Source organism: Tenrec ecaudatus, chromosome 14, assembly GCF_050624435.1.
Source record: "Tenrec ecaudatus isolate mTenEca1 chromosome 14, mTenEca1.hap1, whole genome shotgun sequence".
Classification (NCBI taxonomy): domain Eukaryota; kingdom Metazoa; phylum Chordata; class Mammalia; order Afrosoricida; family Tenrecidae; genus Tenrec; species Tenrec ecaudatus.
In genome coordinates this window covers 10,440,335-10,457,196 of record NC_134543.1, presented here as the reverse complement: position 1 = coordinate 10,457,196, position 16,862 = coordinate 10,440,335, and the positions used below count along the sequence as shown (strand labels likewise).

Genomic DNA, 16,862 nt, shown 5'->3' with positions numbered 1-16,862 from the left:
CACTGCCACTGAGTCAATACCAACTCATAGCGACCCTCTAGGACAGGGTCGAACTGCCCCTGTGGGTTTCTGCGACTGCGACTCTTTCTGGGAGTAGAAAGCCTCACGTTCTCCTTGCGGTTCAGTTCAGTTCCTAACATTTATCCAGTTGTCGCTGTGTCATCAGCAGCACAGAGCCCCATAACCAAAGCAAAAGAAAGCCATGCCTGCATTTCTGTTGCCAACTCCAAGGCCGGCCGCTGGACACCTCGGCCGCTCTGAGGGAGAAAGACGAGGCTTTCTACGCCTATAAAGAGTCATAGTCTCAGAAACCCAGAGGGCAGTTCTACTCTGTCCTGTGGGGTTGCTGTGCATCAAGATCGACTCTGTGGCAGTGAGCTGTTTGCCTTGTATTCCTCTCCCACCGGGCTCTTGGTTTAACTCACGTGTCTAGTCCTAAGGGAGTAAGCAAATGTGCAGTGTGCTCCTTGTTTATTCCTTCCAGATTGCACTTACCAACTCGTTCTTCTAAATCCACCAATTTAGTCATCAAAGCCGACATGATCTCATATCTAGAATGTTTCCAAGCATATTCAGCCATCTACTTACATAAAAAACTTAAATGTTATATCATGATAACTTAAGGACATTGTTCAATAAAAATGGACTTGTGTTCTCATTATTCGACCCAGCAAGCAGCAGGTGAATATCTGTGGCCTATTTTTACTATATTAGAGATTGTTACAGTTCATGGCTTCTTGGCAGTTAGGTTTTAGAAGTCGTGTACAAAGTCGTGGATTTTAAGTGGAGATCGTTTGGGGAAGAGGTGGATCCAAAGTCTAGCCTCGATCAAAATGGCAGAGGCCCTTTTGTAGATTCTCCTGGTGCCCGAAAACCAACTGAACTTCATGCTAAGTGGACCTGGGAATTTCTGACGGGGTACAGAGAGTAGGTTTCAGGGATGAACTCCCGAGAGGGCCCTGGTCCCTGGTCCGAGCAATTAGACATCTAAGCCTGAGCCGCCACAAGCCTAGCAGGAAGGAGCGCAAACTCAGCTCCTCATGAAAGTCCGGGATGTTCTTTTGACTCTGTTTACCTTATTCCCTAGGTTGGCATCCAGCACTACTTTTTCTAGTCAAGCAGAAAGGTAAGGTCCCCCCTCACCTTGATGTGACACCTGCGCATGTTCGGCTCATTTCTAACCCAATGGAAGAAACGGGGCTCGTTCTAGTTGGATCTTGAGTCGGAATTTCAGGGAGGAAGAGAGGAATGGGGGGGGGGGGGCTTCAGGTGTTTATTTTCTGTTCTGCCCTCCGTCCTTCCTTTACTTGTGCCACAAATAATTCTAAGCCCACTCTGAGCCAGGCCCTGTGCTAGGTATTTGGGACAGAATTAGGGGGAAGATCTGATAGGATGCCTACTACCTTCACGGGGAGGCAAAGACGAATAAAATGAGAACACAAATATATCATTGTGAATTGTGCTAAGTCTGTGAAGAAAATACAGAGTGCTGGAGGCCCTGGCTGACATTCATTCCCTCAGCAAGTGTTTCCTGACTGCTAGACTGGTGGGTGTTAACAAAGAGCCCAACAAACTTACCACCTGGTTGAGGACGTAGACAAGAAGCAAATTAGCAAGCAGGAGAACCAACCATTTGATTTATTATCGCTTCACGTGAACTGATAAGAAAATAATCCAGCCGTATCAGGGGCTAGGGAGTGGCTTGAGGGATGTAATGGGAAAGAAGGCCTCTCCGAGGGAGTGGTATTTGAATAAAGTGAGGGAAATCGTGGAAAGAACATTCCACAGGGAACAGGAAAGGCAAAAGCTTCATGTCAGCATCATGCTCCAGTAGTGGAGCCACAAGACCAACATGACAGCGGACATTCGTGTACGTTCCCTTACAGACGTCAGCATTCACCTAAATTCCATGTTTCCCCAGTGATTTTTATTGGTTTATAATCTACATATCATACGATTCAATAGTTCAGTCTCATCAGGAAGAAGTGTGCCGTCATCACCACAATCAGTTTTAGAACATTCTCTTCATTCTTGAAGTCATTGTTCATAGCTCCCATCTACCCTCTACCTCCCCTGCCATGCCCGCAAGGAACCCTGACTCTAGCAACTGTCTATCGATGTACCTCTCCTGGATTTCAAATGCAGAAAAGCATTTAAAAATAGCAGCAATAACAAAGTAAACCAGATAAAAGCCCAATAGAAAAGGAAGCAGAAGCTGCTAAAAAATGTAAATGGATCCGAAGGAAGATAAAATGATAAGAGCGCTAAATTTTAACTTAACTGCAGGTAGGTTAAGGTCCATTTCTTATCGATAGTTTTCCTTTCGCTGTAAAATCTACATCCAAGAGAGGACACAAATCTTATGTGGACACATTCCCTGTATAACCCAGAGCCTTGTCAGATCGAGGGCACTGCCTACACTCCCAGAACCCTCCTTGCACACACACACCCCCATTCCATCTCCACTCCTGCTGAAGTGAACCTGGTTGTGACCGTTTTTCCCACCGTCGGTTTTGTCTGCTCTAGACCTTCATATGCGCGGAGCCCTAGAGGTTCATATCAATGATTTTGGACATGATACACCCTCTCGTGTAGGACTTCTTTGGTGAAGCATAATATTTTTGAAATTCATTCATGCAAACCACCAGGAACCCCCTCTCTTTTCTAGAGCCTTCCAGACCTGAGTAGTTCCATAGTGTATTCTTTTATTGATGAGCGTCAGGGTTGTTTCTCCTTTGGGACTAGTGTACGTAAAGCTGTTCGGAGCATTTTCCACAAGTATTTTTGTAAGCAAGTCTTTTATTTCTTTTGCTGAGAGAGCATTGTTTGTTCAAGAATCCTTTGCCGACTCCCAGGCTGTCAAGGTCTTTTCTGCTTTTCCTTTAGATTGCTCTAGAGTCAAGAAGGCTTATGGCCTTAGCATTTCTGTTGGGGTCTGTGAACCATCATCACAAAAGAATTTTATAGTGTGAAGCAGAAATTGGATTTCTTTCTTTCTTTTTTGGTGTCAGAAGTGGGATTCGATGGATTTCTTTGTATCCATGTGGATATCCAATTATTTCAGCGCTGTTAAAAAATTTCTTCTTTCCCTGTTGGATCACGTTGAAAAGCAAATAACCATTCTAATGCTAGGTATGGATGTAAGTCTGTTTCTGAGCGCCTCATATGGGTCCGTTGATCTCTTTCCTGAGCCTGATTCACCGTCTTGATGACTTCAAATCAGTCTGTGTGACTTTGGCCATCTTTAAAATCGCTCCCATATAAATTTTGGAATAACCATCTTGTTTTTGAAGCCCCCCAAATAATCTGCTTGAATTACATTAAAACTCTAAGTCAATTTAATCTTAAAAATATTGACTTTTCTAGTTAATGAACAGTTTTCTCCTAACATGTTGTAGTTGTCAGTGTCAAAGCCTGCTCATCTTTGGTTAAATTTATTCCCTAGAATTTGATGAGGTTAAAAAAAAAAAAGGAAGCAACTTTCACTTTGTTTTAGGCTCAACAGTTGTAGAGGTTTCTAGTCAACACTTGATTTCAATACAAATGGCTCAATGACATTTTTCCACTCATTATTTCCACTCTGGTTGTCTTGTTTCTATAAATCTAGTTTTCCAGGTTCCTTACCTTCTCATTTTTATTCTAAAGTTGTTGGCTCATCTGAATGACTGTTTTAAGGAGCAGTCTTCTAGTGATGTCCATTCTTTTGCAAGCTAATCTGTTATTTCACTGAAAGGTGGCCTCAGGGGCTAGATTCAAATAGGCTAAGGGAGTCTCTTTCAATCAGTCCAGTAAGTCTGGATTAAAAAAAAAAATTCTAGATCCTGTTTCACATTTTCTTCCTACTCTATCAGGATTGAAAATTTATGGGTTTTTTAAAATGCTAATGCAAATGGAATTTTTACCAATTTCACTTTCCATGTTTTGTGGCTGGTATCTAAATATTTAATGGATTTTATATCCGAGGGAGCTTCAAAACGTTTGTGGTCAAAAGGGGTATTAAAAGATAATGGAATTTCCACACTAACTTTAAAAAACCCCATGCAGATGAGGGTTGCCTCTTTGATAAGTTCACACGTTAGTTCTTTGAAATGTGTTCGTTGGTGCTTGGACACTTCTGTGGGTTTTGTATGTTCAGAACCGGCATCATCTGTACATGGTGACGTTGGCCTTCTCCCCTTCTGATCTTTATATCATCGCCTCACCGCCATGGCTTGCATCTTTGGTCCAGTAGACGAGCGTGAGAGTGGGTCCTCTTGGCTTGCTCCTGACCCCACTGTTTTCTCACGATGATTATCTTCTCTACAGATGACGCTCTGTAGGAGCCTATTATTAGACTGAAGATGTGTCCTTAGATCTCCAATTTGCTGAGTTTTTATGACGCATGTGTGTTTAATTTAGTCAAGTGCATTTGCTCCATTGATTGTCGACTGTTTCGCCTAGCTAGTCTTCTCTTGTCATCCTTTAATCTGCTGAGTTCCATGAACTGATGATTAAACATGAAGCCATTCTATCTTCTTAGAGGTGATCCCTGCCTCTTTGTGGTCCAGCATCCTTTTTTACTTGAAAAGATAATTCTGATTTTGATGAAAGATAAACACAGTGAAACCCACTCCCATTCCACAGATCCATACTGATCAATGATAGGAGTTATACCCTTTACCCTGTGTCAAAATTCTTGTTATTTCTGTCCTGGTTACGTCATCTTCTTGCTCTCCTCACCACTCCCCTACCCAAACATTCTCATCTATGCTTTGAAATAGCTGTTGGCCTTTTGGTCTTATATACTTCTTTTATTTTTAAAGGCATGTAGTGCTCAAATGTGAGTCTCTCTCTTTGGTCTGCCCTCCGGGGGATTCAGCCACAGCTGGAAGAGCAGCTCACGCTCACAGTCTTGGGAGTTGTCCAGACTCAATAGTTGTAGTACATCTGGAACCTCAAGAGTATGAGGTTCAGTCCCACACTTTTCTTTCTTTTTTTTTTTAATTTGGAACTTCTCATTTTACGTTCCTAATCAGAAATGCCCCGTAGTGTTAGCTTGCCATCATCTACTTCCATGGCCCATCCTTTTCTCTGTAGTTGGGTTCCACAGCCATGAGGTCTCCCCGCCCCCCTTTTCTTCCTCTCCTCCTTCCTTTCTTTTTGAAGGACAGCGGCTACTTTGAGGTTTGGGGTTCGCTGGCCCCATATCACAAACCGGTGAGAACTTCCTCCTCAGTTTTCTGTTCAGTTTGTCGAAGCCCTGGCAGAGGTTGTGCCAATCTTCCCGGGGCACATTTTTACGTACACGCTTGAACCAGCATGTCCGTGTAGACCTGGGCTCACGCAGCAACAGGTCGCTAAGGGGCACTTCTCGCCCTGTGCCCATTCGGCTCTGTTGGTTCCCTTGTCCTTCTTCCTGGGGTACCAACCCCTGACCATCTCAGGGAACATCTCTCCTGGCATATACATGTAAGGACCAGGGCCACACACAGATCTCAGGGCTCCATTTTTGACATGCAGAGGTGGCCTGGGGATAGAAGAGAAACGGCATCTATCAAAATCAAGTCCTTTTACAAGTGCCAGCCCCACGCTCGAGAAATCTTCTCAACTTTCGTAGGAAGAACGAACATCTCTCTCCTCACACTTTCCCCCGGAACAGCCCTCTCTCTCAGCCATAGGCACTTTCCTCGGGGGTCTGGCTGATGACCCCCGCCTCGTGTTCTGGTTCTGACTGCCATTCTCTCGCCCTGTGGGCTTGGTGAGCTGTTTTTTTTTCTTCCTCTGTGGGCCTTTCTGGGGTAAGTCTGGACATTGCTGGCACTTCATGGTTCTCTGTCTAAAAAGGTATCATTTCTGAAGACTAGAGATGACTATATCATTTCACTGTATCAATGAAAGTGACAAAGAGCCGTTCTGTGAGACGATTGGTATAGAGATGTGCAAACTAAAAAATGAGAGAAGTAAATGATCTCCTGTCTTGTGTGTGCCTGCTCAACCCCAGCATGATGGTTCCTGGCAACGCAGCAGGGGTGGCCAAGCAGTTCCTGCGCTGCATCTTCCACCAACTGGCGCCCAATGGCATCTTCCCACAGCTGTTCCAGAGCACCATCAAAGGTGAGTCACCCTCCGTGGGGCCAGTCCCTGCAGGCTTGGCTCTGCCTGGGGACCCCCAGCCCCTGCCTGGGGACCCCCAGCCTCTACTAAATCTGCCTGTTGACTTTCCAGATGGGACTTTTTTACGGACCTTAGCCACCTCGCTGATGGACTTCAATGAGCTGAGCTCAATCGCTGCACTCAGCCAGCTCTTGGAGGTAGGTTTGCTTCAACGACATTCTGAGCCCCAGTTGCGCTCAAGGGCCATATTTCTTCTTGCCACTCCATGTAGCCAAGAAAGAAATGGAAAGTCATTTACTTTGGAAATTACCAAAGCATAGAAATACTTCAGTCAGGCATTCCTATTCCAGAACAAGGAACACAAACATCCAAAGATTGTGAGGATGGAGCCAGGATGGGGCAACATCTTGTACGGAATGGTCTCTATGGGTCGGAGTTGATCAAAGACCACCAGCACCGGTGCTCTTATTCAAAGCTGGACACTTTCAAGTCAGTGGGTGTGGGGAGAGCAAGTGTCCCCTCCACAGAACCAGTTGGCTTTTGAAACTTGGTATTGTTTGGGGGAGGAGATGGAGCCCCTCTGTACTTGCACTGCTGGTTAGCTTTCTCTGCGACCTTGGGGGTGAACGACAGAGAACCTGCTTCTCCCATAGACCTTCCTTCCAGTCTTCGGTTTGGGACATTCTCTCCCTCCAAATCCCTCCAAACTCACTGCTGTCCAGTGATGCCGACTCACAGTGACCCTCTGGGACAGGGTAGAGCTGCCCCTGTGAGTGTCTGACACTGTAACTTTATGGAAGTAGAAAGCCCAGTCTTTCTCCCATGGAGCACTCTGGTGGTTTCAAACTGCAGACCTTGGAGTTAGCAGCCCAACTCGTAACCACGATGCCACCAGGGCTCCCCATGGGGATTCTCTCCAGAGCATCTTAAACATCCTTGCGCCTTCTCCAAGGTGCGCATAGTAGGTTGTTGGGAGATGCTTCTTATGTCTTGCTCACATTCCTTCCTTCCCTGAGCAAAAGATCACTCATCTCCCCCGCCTTAAATTTGTCTGAAATGTCCTCAGTGTCCCTCCTGTCCATTAGTATGGCTGGCCAATGGGAGCCACCCACTCAGAACAATGTTAGCAGCATGAACGTGTGATTTTGACCCTGATCTTCGCCATGTAGCTCCACGAATTCTCAGGCGGTCTCAGCAGTTGATTGCTTATGCTTTTGTGTTTTTAGGGTCTAAATAACAAAAAGAATTTGCCAGCAGGGGGTGCTATGATACGCTGTTTGGAAAACATTGCCGCCTTCATGGAAGCTCTGCCCATGGATTCGCCTAGTAGCCTCTGGACCACCATCAGCAACCAGTTTCAGACCTTCTTTACCAAGCTGCCTTCTGTTTTACCGCTGAAGGTAAGATGATTCCAGGATCCTGTGTCCTCACTTTGGCAGATCCGTGTTAACGTTTCCAGGTGTTCCCGTGGGACCATGGATGTCCTGAGACCAAGACGAGAAGCAGGGTGCTGGGTGATTTGATGCACTCTAAAGGGCTCCAGGCATCCATCACAGCCACTGAGTCGAGAGAACGCGCCAAGTGTGGCGGAACAGCAACGTGCCATGAGCGGTGTGGGCTCAGTCTTCACAATATGCTTCCCATTGGTTAAAAAAAAAAGTCAGAAAGACAGCAGTAAGTTCTTATCCCTCAGGTGGGGATGACTTGAATCTGCTCCTAGTGTTCCATAGAGGGTAGCGTGTCAATCTTGGAGAACTTATCTGAAGGGGACCGATGGCTGGTGTTGGCAAATAAAAGTGCCTGCACGATCCAGGTGACCTCTCTGCTCCGCTCTGTCCTCCTGCCACACTGTGCTTCCCTTCTCCCTGTAGAGCTGAGTCTCTGGAGCCAAGCGAGGAGGGCTGATTTGAAACCATGCTGTGCAAATGCACCTGTGGGCAACGCAGAGCCCACATTTCCAGGTGGTCCATGGAACCGCAATCGGACCCAACCAGGGCAACGATTGCCGTAGGAACACACCGCAAGCCAAGGAGAGGGGTAGACGTGGCAAGCCCAGATGCCTATAGGCAAGTGCCAGGGCCCACAGTATTTACTCACCTCAGACACTGGCCCATTGGAAGGGTTTCAAGCTGTGAACAGCTGTAAGCAGAGGTGGTAGCAACCAGCCCAACCTTGCATGTCAGGTGGAGTGAGGTGAGGTGACAATGAGAACGGAGACCCTTGATTGCTGGAAAGCTCCGTGCTTTCCCCAAGGGGGTCAGCAGCCCCTCCGCCTCAGCTAATAGTTCTTCTGGGGGATTGCAGGCCTGGGTGGTCAGGTCTTACCACATCTTTTCAAGGCAAAGTTTCCTGATTTTTATCACACTACGGGGGCCTGGTGGGCAGAGAGAGTTACAGCCCCCCATTTGCAGTATAGTAAGTCTCAGCAGTTCACTGGGTTACCAGCAGATCAAATAGACCAATGGTCCCTTTCAAAGGGCCTTGTGAAATGGGAGTCGTGAGGGTGTAGCGGGTTGTGGCAAGGTCAGCAGTTCGAACGTGGCACCGCTCTGTGCGAACATCTCCCATAAAGATGGGCAGTTTGGGAAATGCCATACAGGGTCGCTGTGACTCAGAGCCTATTCAGTGGCAGTAGCATGTGTGTGTGTGTGTGTGTGTGTGTGTGTGTGTGTGACAGAGAGAGAGAGAGAGAGAGAGAGAGAGAGAGAGAGAGAGAGAGAGAGAGAGAGAGAGAGAGAGAGAGAGAGAAGAGAGAGATGGACACTTTCAGCATTTATGTGAGAATTAGTCATGTTCGGTGGGATCCGGTATCTGAGCACTGCTTCTAATCTCCTCCCCATCCACCCCACCCCCCTTTAAAAAAAAACTCTGGGACTAATACTAAGCCAATGATAGCTCTTTGTAGTTATCAATTCAGAGAAGTAGTTCTCACACTGTCATTTATCTTAGGTTCCCCAGGGGGCTTGATAAAAACCCAGATTTCTGGGCTCAATCCCTCCAAGTTCTTGTTTTAGCCGAGTTGAGTGGAGCCTGCGAAATTCATTTCTGGTAAGTTTCGAAGAGCAGTGGCTGCTTGGAAAGCACTGAGTTTGCGTGATGGTGAAGAGGTTCAGGCAGTATCCAGCCGCAGAGGTGGTACTTCGTCCTGCTAGGGTGACTTTTAAAGAATGTCCAATTCTTGCTGTACCATTTATCCCCAATACTCTCGTTAAAAAACACATCTTGATAAGGCAGCTTGTCAAACTAGAACTCTATTAGATTCGGAGGCATGATTGTCTAGTGTGGAAATGCCCCTGCTTTCTCTCGGGTCTTGTCATAGCAGTTAGACATAGAGAATAGCCCGATGAAGCCATTCCCCATGTAAGCTGCTAAGTCAGATGGTACTCAATAGATCTAATTTTTAAAAGCTTTTTCAACAAGGCCTTTCACAAACTAGTGTACCTCTTTAGAGCCGGATATGATTAATATCTTAACTATTCACCTGTGTGTCCACCTCTTCATCCAATTATCTGTTCAGCTTTCTGTCTGGTTTAATTTTACATCTGTGTCTTGGAAAAGGTAGCAGAGGAGCGATGGTTGGCTATTGAATCGGCTAATATTATTTAAGTGCGCAACCATTGAATTATTTTTTAATCTGAGACTAATGGTTTTTTTCAATGTGAGCAAACGGCACAGGATGGTTGTGGAGAGGCGGTCACGTGCTAGGTTCTTTTTTCCTTTAAAATAGACGTTTGGAGGAGCATATCAAGCTGAAGTTGTCTTCAGAAACGCTCTGACATGCTTTTTTTTTTTTTACATTTGTTTACAGTGTTCTTTAGATTCCAGTCTGAGGATTATGATTTGCCTCTTGAAGATACCGTCCGCGAACGCCACAAGGGTAGGTGTGCTTTGCAGGTAACAACATCTAGCGGGTTAGTTGACCCAACACAGGTACCGGGCCACCCAGGGGACCTTCTCAGTCTGGCATGCTCATGGGCGCTTTCAACCTCCCTCCAACCCCCTGTGTGGGTCTGTGTCCAGGCAGAAGAGCCCGGGACTTCCTACTGTCGCTTTTGAATAATCCAAGTCCCAGTCCTTAAAAAGAAGGCGGCTTGTTGGTGTAACAGGTCAGCACCCCACTGCCAACCTCAAGGTCAGCGGTTCAGATGCACCCAGGAGAGACCCGGAGACAGGCTTCCATACAGATTACAGCCTAGGAAACTGGCCAGCTCTTCGCCGGCCTAGAGGGTAGCTTTGAGTCTGAATCAACTCGGTGGCATGACCACCGCCACGTCCCAGGCCTGGGTCCCGCCACTCAGTCCATCCTCCCGACTCCAGACAAGGGAGCTTCCTAATCGCCCCCTCTGCCCTCCACCGAGCCATCTTGTTAAATTCCTCACTGTAAACATCTTGAGTAACTCTCATTTTTCTGCACAGCAGTGCCTGACGTCCTTAATAGGATGCACGGGAAAGTCACGTCCTACCACTGACTTTTCCAGTGCAGGGTGCAGTCGGCTCCTCCCATTTCCATGTCCCCAGTGCGCCTCTAGGATCATCACCTCTGTCATCATTAAAAGCCACCGACACCCTTTGTGGGACATGTCCCATGCGGCAGCCCCCGTCTTAAGTGCTTTATATATGCACTTGGATAAGGTCATACCTCCGTGCCTTTGTGGAGGCCATGCACTTCGCCCGAAAAGGTTCATGCTCTGGTGGTCAGCGTGGCAGACACCTCCTTCTCGAAGATTCCACCTAAATAAAAAGCAGCTGCCTCCTGTAGGAGATCTCACGATGCCTGGCAGAGACCTCAGAATTAACATGTGCAATTGCACTGATGAACCCCCAAGTGAACCTCCGCTTTACCGAGTCCAGCCCCACGTTTCATTCACCCCGGTTTTCCGGGGACCACGGCAGCTGCTAGTTCATCATGAAGCCGGATTTTATGAAGAAGAACGTAGTGTCAGGACCGGAGGAAGGCTTACTCACAGCCTGAGATGTGCCGATGACTCAGCCTTGTTTGTTGAAAGTGGGGAGAACTCGATGCACTCGCTGATGAAGACCCAGGATCGCCGCAGCCTTCGGCATGCATCGCAGCTCAGTGTCGAGAAGACCGGGACCCTCACCACTGGAGCACTAGGTGACAACCTCGTAATCCGAGACAAGGTTGGAGTTACCAACGATGTCACCTTGTTTGGATCCACAATCAAGGCTCAAGGAAGCAGCAGTCAGGAGATCGAACGACTCATTGCATTGGGTAAATCTGCTGCTGAAGGCCTTTCTTAAAGTGTTAAAAGCAAGGGTGTTTCTGTGAGGATTAAGATATGCCTAACCCGAGCCAGGCTATTTTCAGTAGTCTCGCATGCATGTGAAAGTGGGGCACCGAGTAAGGAAGACTGAGGAAGAATCGATGTCTTTGAACGTGGTGCTGGCGATTAATATTATTATTATTTAATAACTGCTAGCTAGTTAATAGCACTAGTTAATTCACTAACAAAGGTGGTTTCTCGCAACTCTTTTCCTCGACTGCCCTTTCATAGACTCATGAGATGTTTACTCTGGAAAGTTGCATAGACTTCCGTTGGTCTACCCTGCTCATTGGTGGATAAAGATCAGAGGCATACAGCGTTTGAGCTGCTTGGTGGAAAATCTGAAACTTCCTTAGAGGGACCTTTGGTTTTAAGCTCCTTGTTTTTTCCTTATTGTGCCCCATTCTCCAACACTGTGCTCCCAAACCCCACTGCTGCGAGTTGATGCCGACCCTCGTGAATCTACAGAGAGGGTAGAGCTGGCCCGGAGGGCTTCTACGGCTGCAGCCTTTGTGGGAGCAGATTGCCACATCGTTCTGCTGCTGCATAGCTGCCAGGTCCAAGCTGCCAGCCTTTCGGGTGACAGCTGTGTGCTTACCCGCTAGGCTTCCTGTGTGCCTCAGCACCACGCGGCTCCCCAGATAGAAGAACAAGGCTTTCTACCGGCGTGAACTCATGGCTCTCTTTACTGCATCTCTAAGGAGGCATTACATACCCGGGGCCTGGGTGTCAAGCCAACAGCATTCTCTGGTAGCAAAGAATACCACGTCGACAGCACCATTTCGAAGGGTCCCGTCCCGATGGAAAACCCACAGGTGTCTGTGAGAGATTCGAACAAGTCCAAGACGTAATTCCTATCCTCAAGGGCAAGGGACGTGTAATGAGTTTCATTGCGTATCAGTCAAGAAAAAAGGAAGCTGACACATGCTCACATCTTCAGATTTAACCATGCCCTTCCTGGGACTCGACCGTAAGGAAGAGTCAAATGTCATGCAAAACGTACTTATTAAGATGTCCCTATAGTAACGTTTGATCTACTTTTGTGACCATTAACATGGGAGATTACCCCAAATTTAACTGATATTGGAAAATTTTGCTGGTGGATTAATAAAAAGACTGGCCCCTCCTGCTTTTCCCTCCGCCTGCTTTCCAGAGGTCCCTTTGCGCTTGAGGACTCTGCAACAAGGCCCAGTGCTGCCCAGAGCACCTTGGACTCCCGATGCATTCAGTTTGGGATTCCTTTTTGGTGGCTGCATGTTCAGAAACCTTTCACTGCTCCCCAATCTTTCTCCACCATCATATTCAGTTACCCCACACTGGAAGGATCCACCTGAGCACCTGCGTGCACTAACCCAAGGGAATCCGAAGAGGACTTTTGCTCTTCGGGAAAAGGCTAAAAGTGAAATTAGCAGTTGGTGTTTGTGTTGCTGTGGGCCGGCCCGGGGCTGAACCCGGGGCTGAGTCCCTTCCCCGGGAACTCTGCTAAACCCACTGCCATCCCGCCGGTGCCCACTCAGATGGCCCATGTACAACGCAGAGCAGAGCTGCTCCTTAAGGATTGAGACTGTCGCTCTTTATAGGAGCAGCCAGCCTCATATTAATATATATATATATTTCTCCTTTAGGTATGCATTTATCACTGTTCCTACTTTCCTGTGTGTTAGTGTTGTTATTTCATGGGAGAACAATAAAGCTTTCTCCTCCTGTGAAGAGTTCCAGTCTCGGAAACCCACAGGAGCGGTTCTGTTCTGCCCTATAAGGTCGCTAGAGTCAAAACTGACTCAATGGCTGTGAGTTGGGTGGTTTTTTAGTGTTATTTTAGGTTTTATGTGTTCATTTGTTTTTTTGTTTGTTTGTTTGCCTTAACTTAAAAAAATCATTTTATTGGGGGCTCGTACAATTCTTATCACAATCCATACATCCATCCATTGTGTCAAGAACATATGTACATTTGTTGCCATCATCATTCTCAAAACATTTACCTTCTACTTGAGCCCTTACTATCTGCTGCTCATTTTCCCCTCCCTCCCCACTCCCCCTCCCTCATGAACCCTTCATCATTCATAAATTATTATTATTTTGTCATATATTACACTGTCTGACATCTCCCAACCCCCCCCACCTTCTTCTCTGCTGTCCCTCCCCTAGGGAGGAGGCTATACTTAGATTTTTGTAATCAGTTCCCCCTTTCTATCCCACGTTCCCTCCCCCTCCAGGCATTGCCACTCTTGTTCATTTGTTTTTGTTGTTGTCATTTCTGGGGTCTGGGAATGCTCAAAGTTACCATATAAATTCCTGCTAATTGCCTTTCGGTATAGGAAAGGTTTCACTGGGACGCTCTGCTTTGGGACGATGGCGGAAACGTGTACCTAGATTGCGTGTGTGTCAGATTTCAACTAAGGAAAGTGGCGTGCATAAAAAAAGAAATACATCAAAACATTTTCACTAGGGGGAGTTGTGGGTAACTTTTACTTCACCGAGTGAGGGCAACTCCAGTAGTACTGCTACTAGAGTTCATGTAGACAGGAACTTATTCTAAACAAAATTCTCTGAAGCACGACTCAGTGGGTGGCTGCAGACAAGTACTGCAGACAAGGTCATACCTTGCCTTCGTCTCCTCTGGGTGCCTTACCCCACACACCCCCCAAAAAAAAGGTACAGACAAAATAGTGGTTTCTGAGGGGATCTGCTGGACCTGTTCCATTAGAGGCAGAGAGGCCAACTCAGAAGATGAGGGCCACTGTGCGCCGGTTCCCCAAGGGTGATCTTGATAAATTTTCTTAGTGGACACAGAACACGCACAGGGATTATGAGGAGGAATTGTCCAGAAAATCGAGCACTGCATTCATGAGGAAAGGTCCAGGAACCTTGCCCTGAGGAATTTTCCATCCCCACCACAATGCACTTGCTCCCTTTTTAAGAGAAGCATGGGCTGGCCCCTGGGACGTTCCTTAGGAAGCTTTACTCTGTCCACCCTGAAGCCCTGCTCCTCTTCCTGCACACTTCCTTTTGTTCCCTCAAAGAATGTTGAAAAGTAACCCAATTCGAGCCCCTCAGACTGTCCAGACCGCCTTTGTGATGTGCTGTACAGCCAAGCTTGTTGACTTCTTCAGGGAAGGGCTCACCCAAAAACCAAACTCCCTGCCACGGAGTTCATGAGGGCCTATGGTGACTCCACCTCCACCGCACAGGGCAGACTGCCCTCGGCGAGTTTCTGGGGCTGAGAATCAGTACAGGAGCAGCCAGCCTCATCTTTCTCCCTTAGAGCGGCTGATGGGTTCAAACAGCTGACTTTGAAGCTAGCAGTGCGACTCATAATCCACTATGTCCCCATGGCGCCCCAGGAAAGGTCCGGAGATGGAATGAGCAGTCAACATTTGTGTTGCCGTGGCCCACCCCAGCAGTGAGCGCACCACCGGCCCCTTCCCTGGGAACTGTATTAAACCCACTGGTTCCTCCTGGGATGGACCTTGTGTAACACAGCGTAGAACCGCTCCTTACGATCTTGAGACTGTAACTCTTTACCAGAGCAGCCAGCCTCATCTTTTTTTTAAAATTATTTCTTTAATTAATTATTTAAAAAATTATTTAGGTCACTGCCTTCGGAAGAGTATAGACTTAGATGTTGAGAAGTAATTGCTTCTGATTTATCCTCTTACATTTCCCAAGTTGCACATGGAGCTGGTATCCCTTTGGTAATCCAGACCATCAGGACGAAAGAGTTTGAGGAGTCATGGGATATGGGCCATGCAGAGTCTTCAGCGCCCAATTGAGAGTTCTGTCTTCTCCATAAAACAGTTCAACCTCTGGGAACAAGTCTCGGCGTTTAGCTTTGCCTGCCAGTCTTCAGCTGTCCGCTCTGCGAGTGGCCTCCTTGCTCACCTCCCTGCAGTGTAGGAACACACCGGTTTCAGAGGCTCAGTCGTGGAGGTTGTAGCAAACACTATCAGAGCACAGCCTTTTGCCGATTACTTTGCCCCCATGACTGCCATTATGTCCCCCAGCCCCTCGAATGGCATGGAAGCCCTTCTTGCCCTCAGTTTACACAGGAGAAAACGAAATCTCAGAGAGGCTGGACAACTTTCTCCAGATCTCAAAGGCAAGACTTTGGGCGCAGCTGTGCCAGCTTCTAGAGCCCGTGTCCTTAACGACCATAGCGCACTGTCTTCCTTGGACGACTGTAAGACACTCCAATGAGAGAAACTGCGTGAAAGCATCTATTTCTGCCGGATACATCGCAGGTGCTTTTTAAACGACTTAAGGAAGCACAAGGGGCTAACACGGATTCTGATGGCAACCACGCCTGGACATAGTCACCTGAGGAGGAGTTTGAGAATTGTTCTACGTAAGCTAATCCTATGAGTCGGAATCAACCCGATGGCAGCCTGTTTGAGATTGAGTTTGTTTTCCTTTGACAACATTCAAAATGCTCTTATTCCTGTTGTCCCATGTCTACAAACCCTTTACCTGTCTCACAATGGAAACACCATGGCATATGGAAGATCTGGATCTGATGGGCCTGGAGATGCTTTGAGGGCCTAAGAAATGGGTTTAGACCTCCCAGTCTTGATTCTTGGGGGTGGCTGTACCGATGGGGTAGGTTGAGGTTAGGTAGGTTTGCAAATGACATGATGATACAGCAGAACAGACTGCGCCCTGTCCCCCTGTCCTCCTCCCACCCCGGGCTACAGAACTAGGGACTCCAGCTCGCTGTCCCATTGACGAAGATGCAGCTCTGCTTCCGTTAAACCCACAGGGTTACAACACTGGCCACCGGTCCTCAAAAATTAATGAATGAATGAATGCAGGATCCCATTCGGTGAAAGTCTGACCAGGCTTTTAGCCCCTTCCTTCATTCATCTTTCACAGCGGAATCAGCGACTGATTGTCATTTGGCCCCGCTCTCATTTCAGAGTTTGTTGGAACCGTTTTCGAAACTGCTCAGCTTCGTGATTCAGAATGCCGTCTTCACGCTGGCCTACCTGGTGGAGCTGTGTGGCGTGTGCTACCGAGCTTTCACAAAGGTGAGGGGGTGCGGCGAGGGGCCCAGGAGACTGGGAAGGCCAATAGAGTCCCTCTAAGCCAGATCAGATCCCTGCCAGAGAATGGCGTCCACGAAGCCCGGACAGGGAGCCATTCGACTAAGGGCTGGTGGATCTCATCAGAGAGACACTCTGTAGCCATGAGAACATACGTGATGGCCAACAGGCGTGCATTCTGAGCGTCCAAGGTCATGTGGGTGAGGGCTCCAAAGGGCTGAGGTCTTCGACCTGAAAGGAGATGATGGGTGACGTGACCACTTCAGAGCCTTTTCAAGATCACCACGCCATGATTAGTGGGCAACACTCCCTCCCCAACCCCCCACCCACACCACCCACCATCGATCATTTTTCTACTCAAAGTAGAAAAAATAATGGTTCTTCAATTGTGAAAGCCTGTGGGGAGTTCCTTAATTCTTGCCATCTGTCTGTCTCCCGCCTCTGG

General features: G+C 47.5%; 1 protein-coding gene across 3 annotated transcripts in view; it reads left to right on the top strand.

The window, feature by feature from the left end:
* UNC79 (unc-79 subunit of NALCN channel complex) overlaps nt 1–16,862 on the top strand; it is a 234,320-nt gene that overhangs the window by 168,729 nt on the left and 48,729 nt on the right. For all 3 annotated transcript variants that reach the window (XM_075531033.1, XM_075531032.1, XM_075531034.1), the window contains 6 exons: nt 1,088–1,126; nt 5,981–6,093; nt 6,205–6,290; nt 7,320–7,493; nt 9,902–9,970; nt 16,292–16,402. In XM_075531033.1, coding sequence (XP_075387148.1) covers nt 1,088–1,126; nt 5,981–6,093; nt 6,205–6,290; nt 7,320–7,493; nt 9,902–9,970; nt 16,292–16,402 — 592 coding nt within the window. The remainder of the gene's footprint in view (nt 1–1,087; nt 1,127–5,980; nt 6,094–6,204; nt 6,291–7,319; nt 7,494–9,901; nt 9,971–16,291; nt 16,403–16,862) is intronic.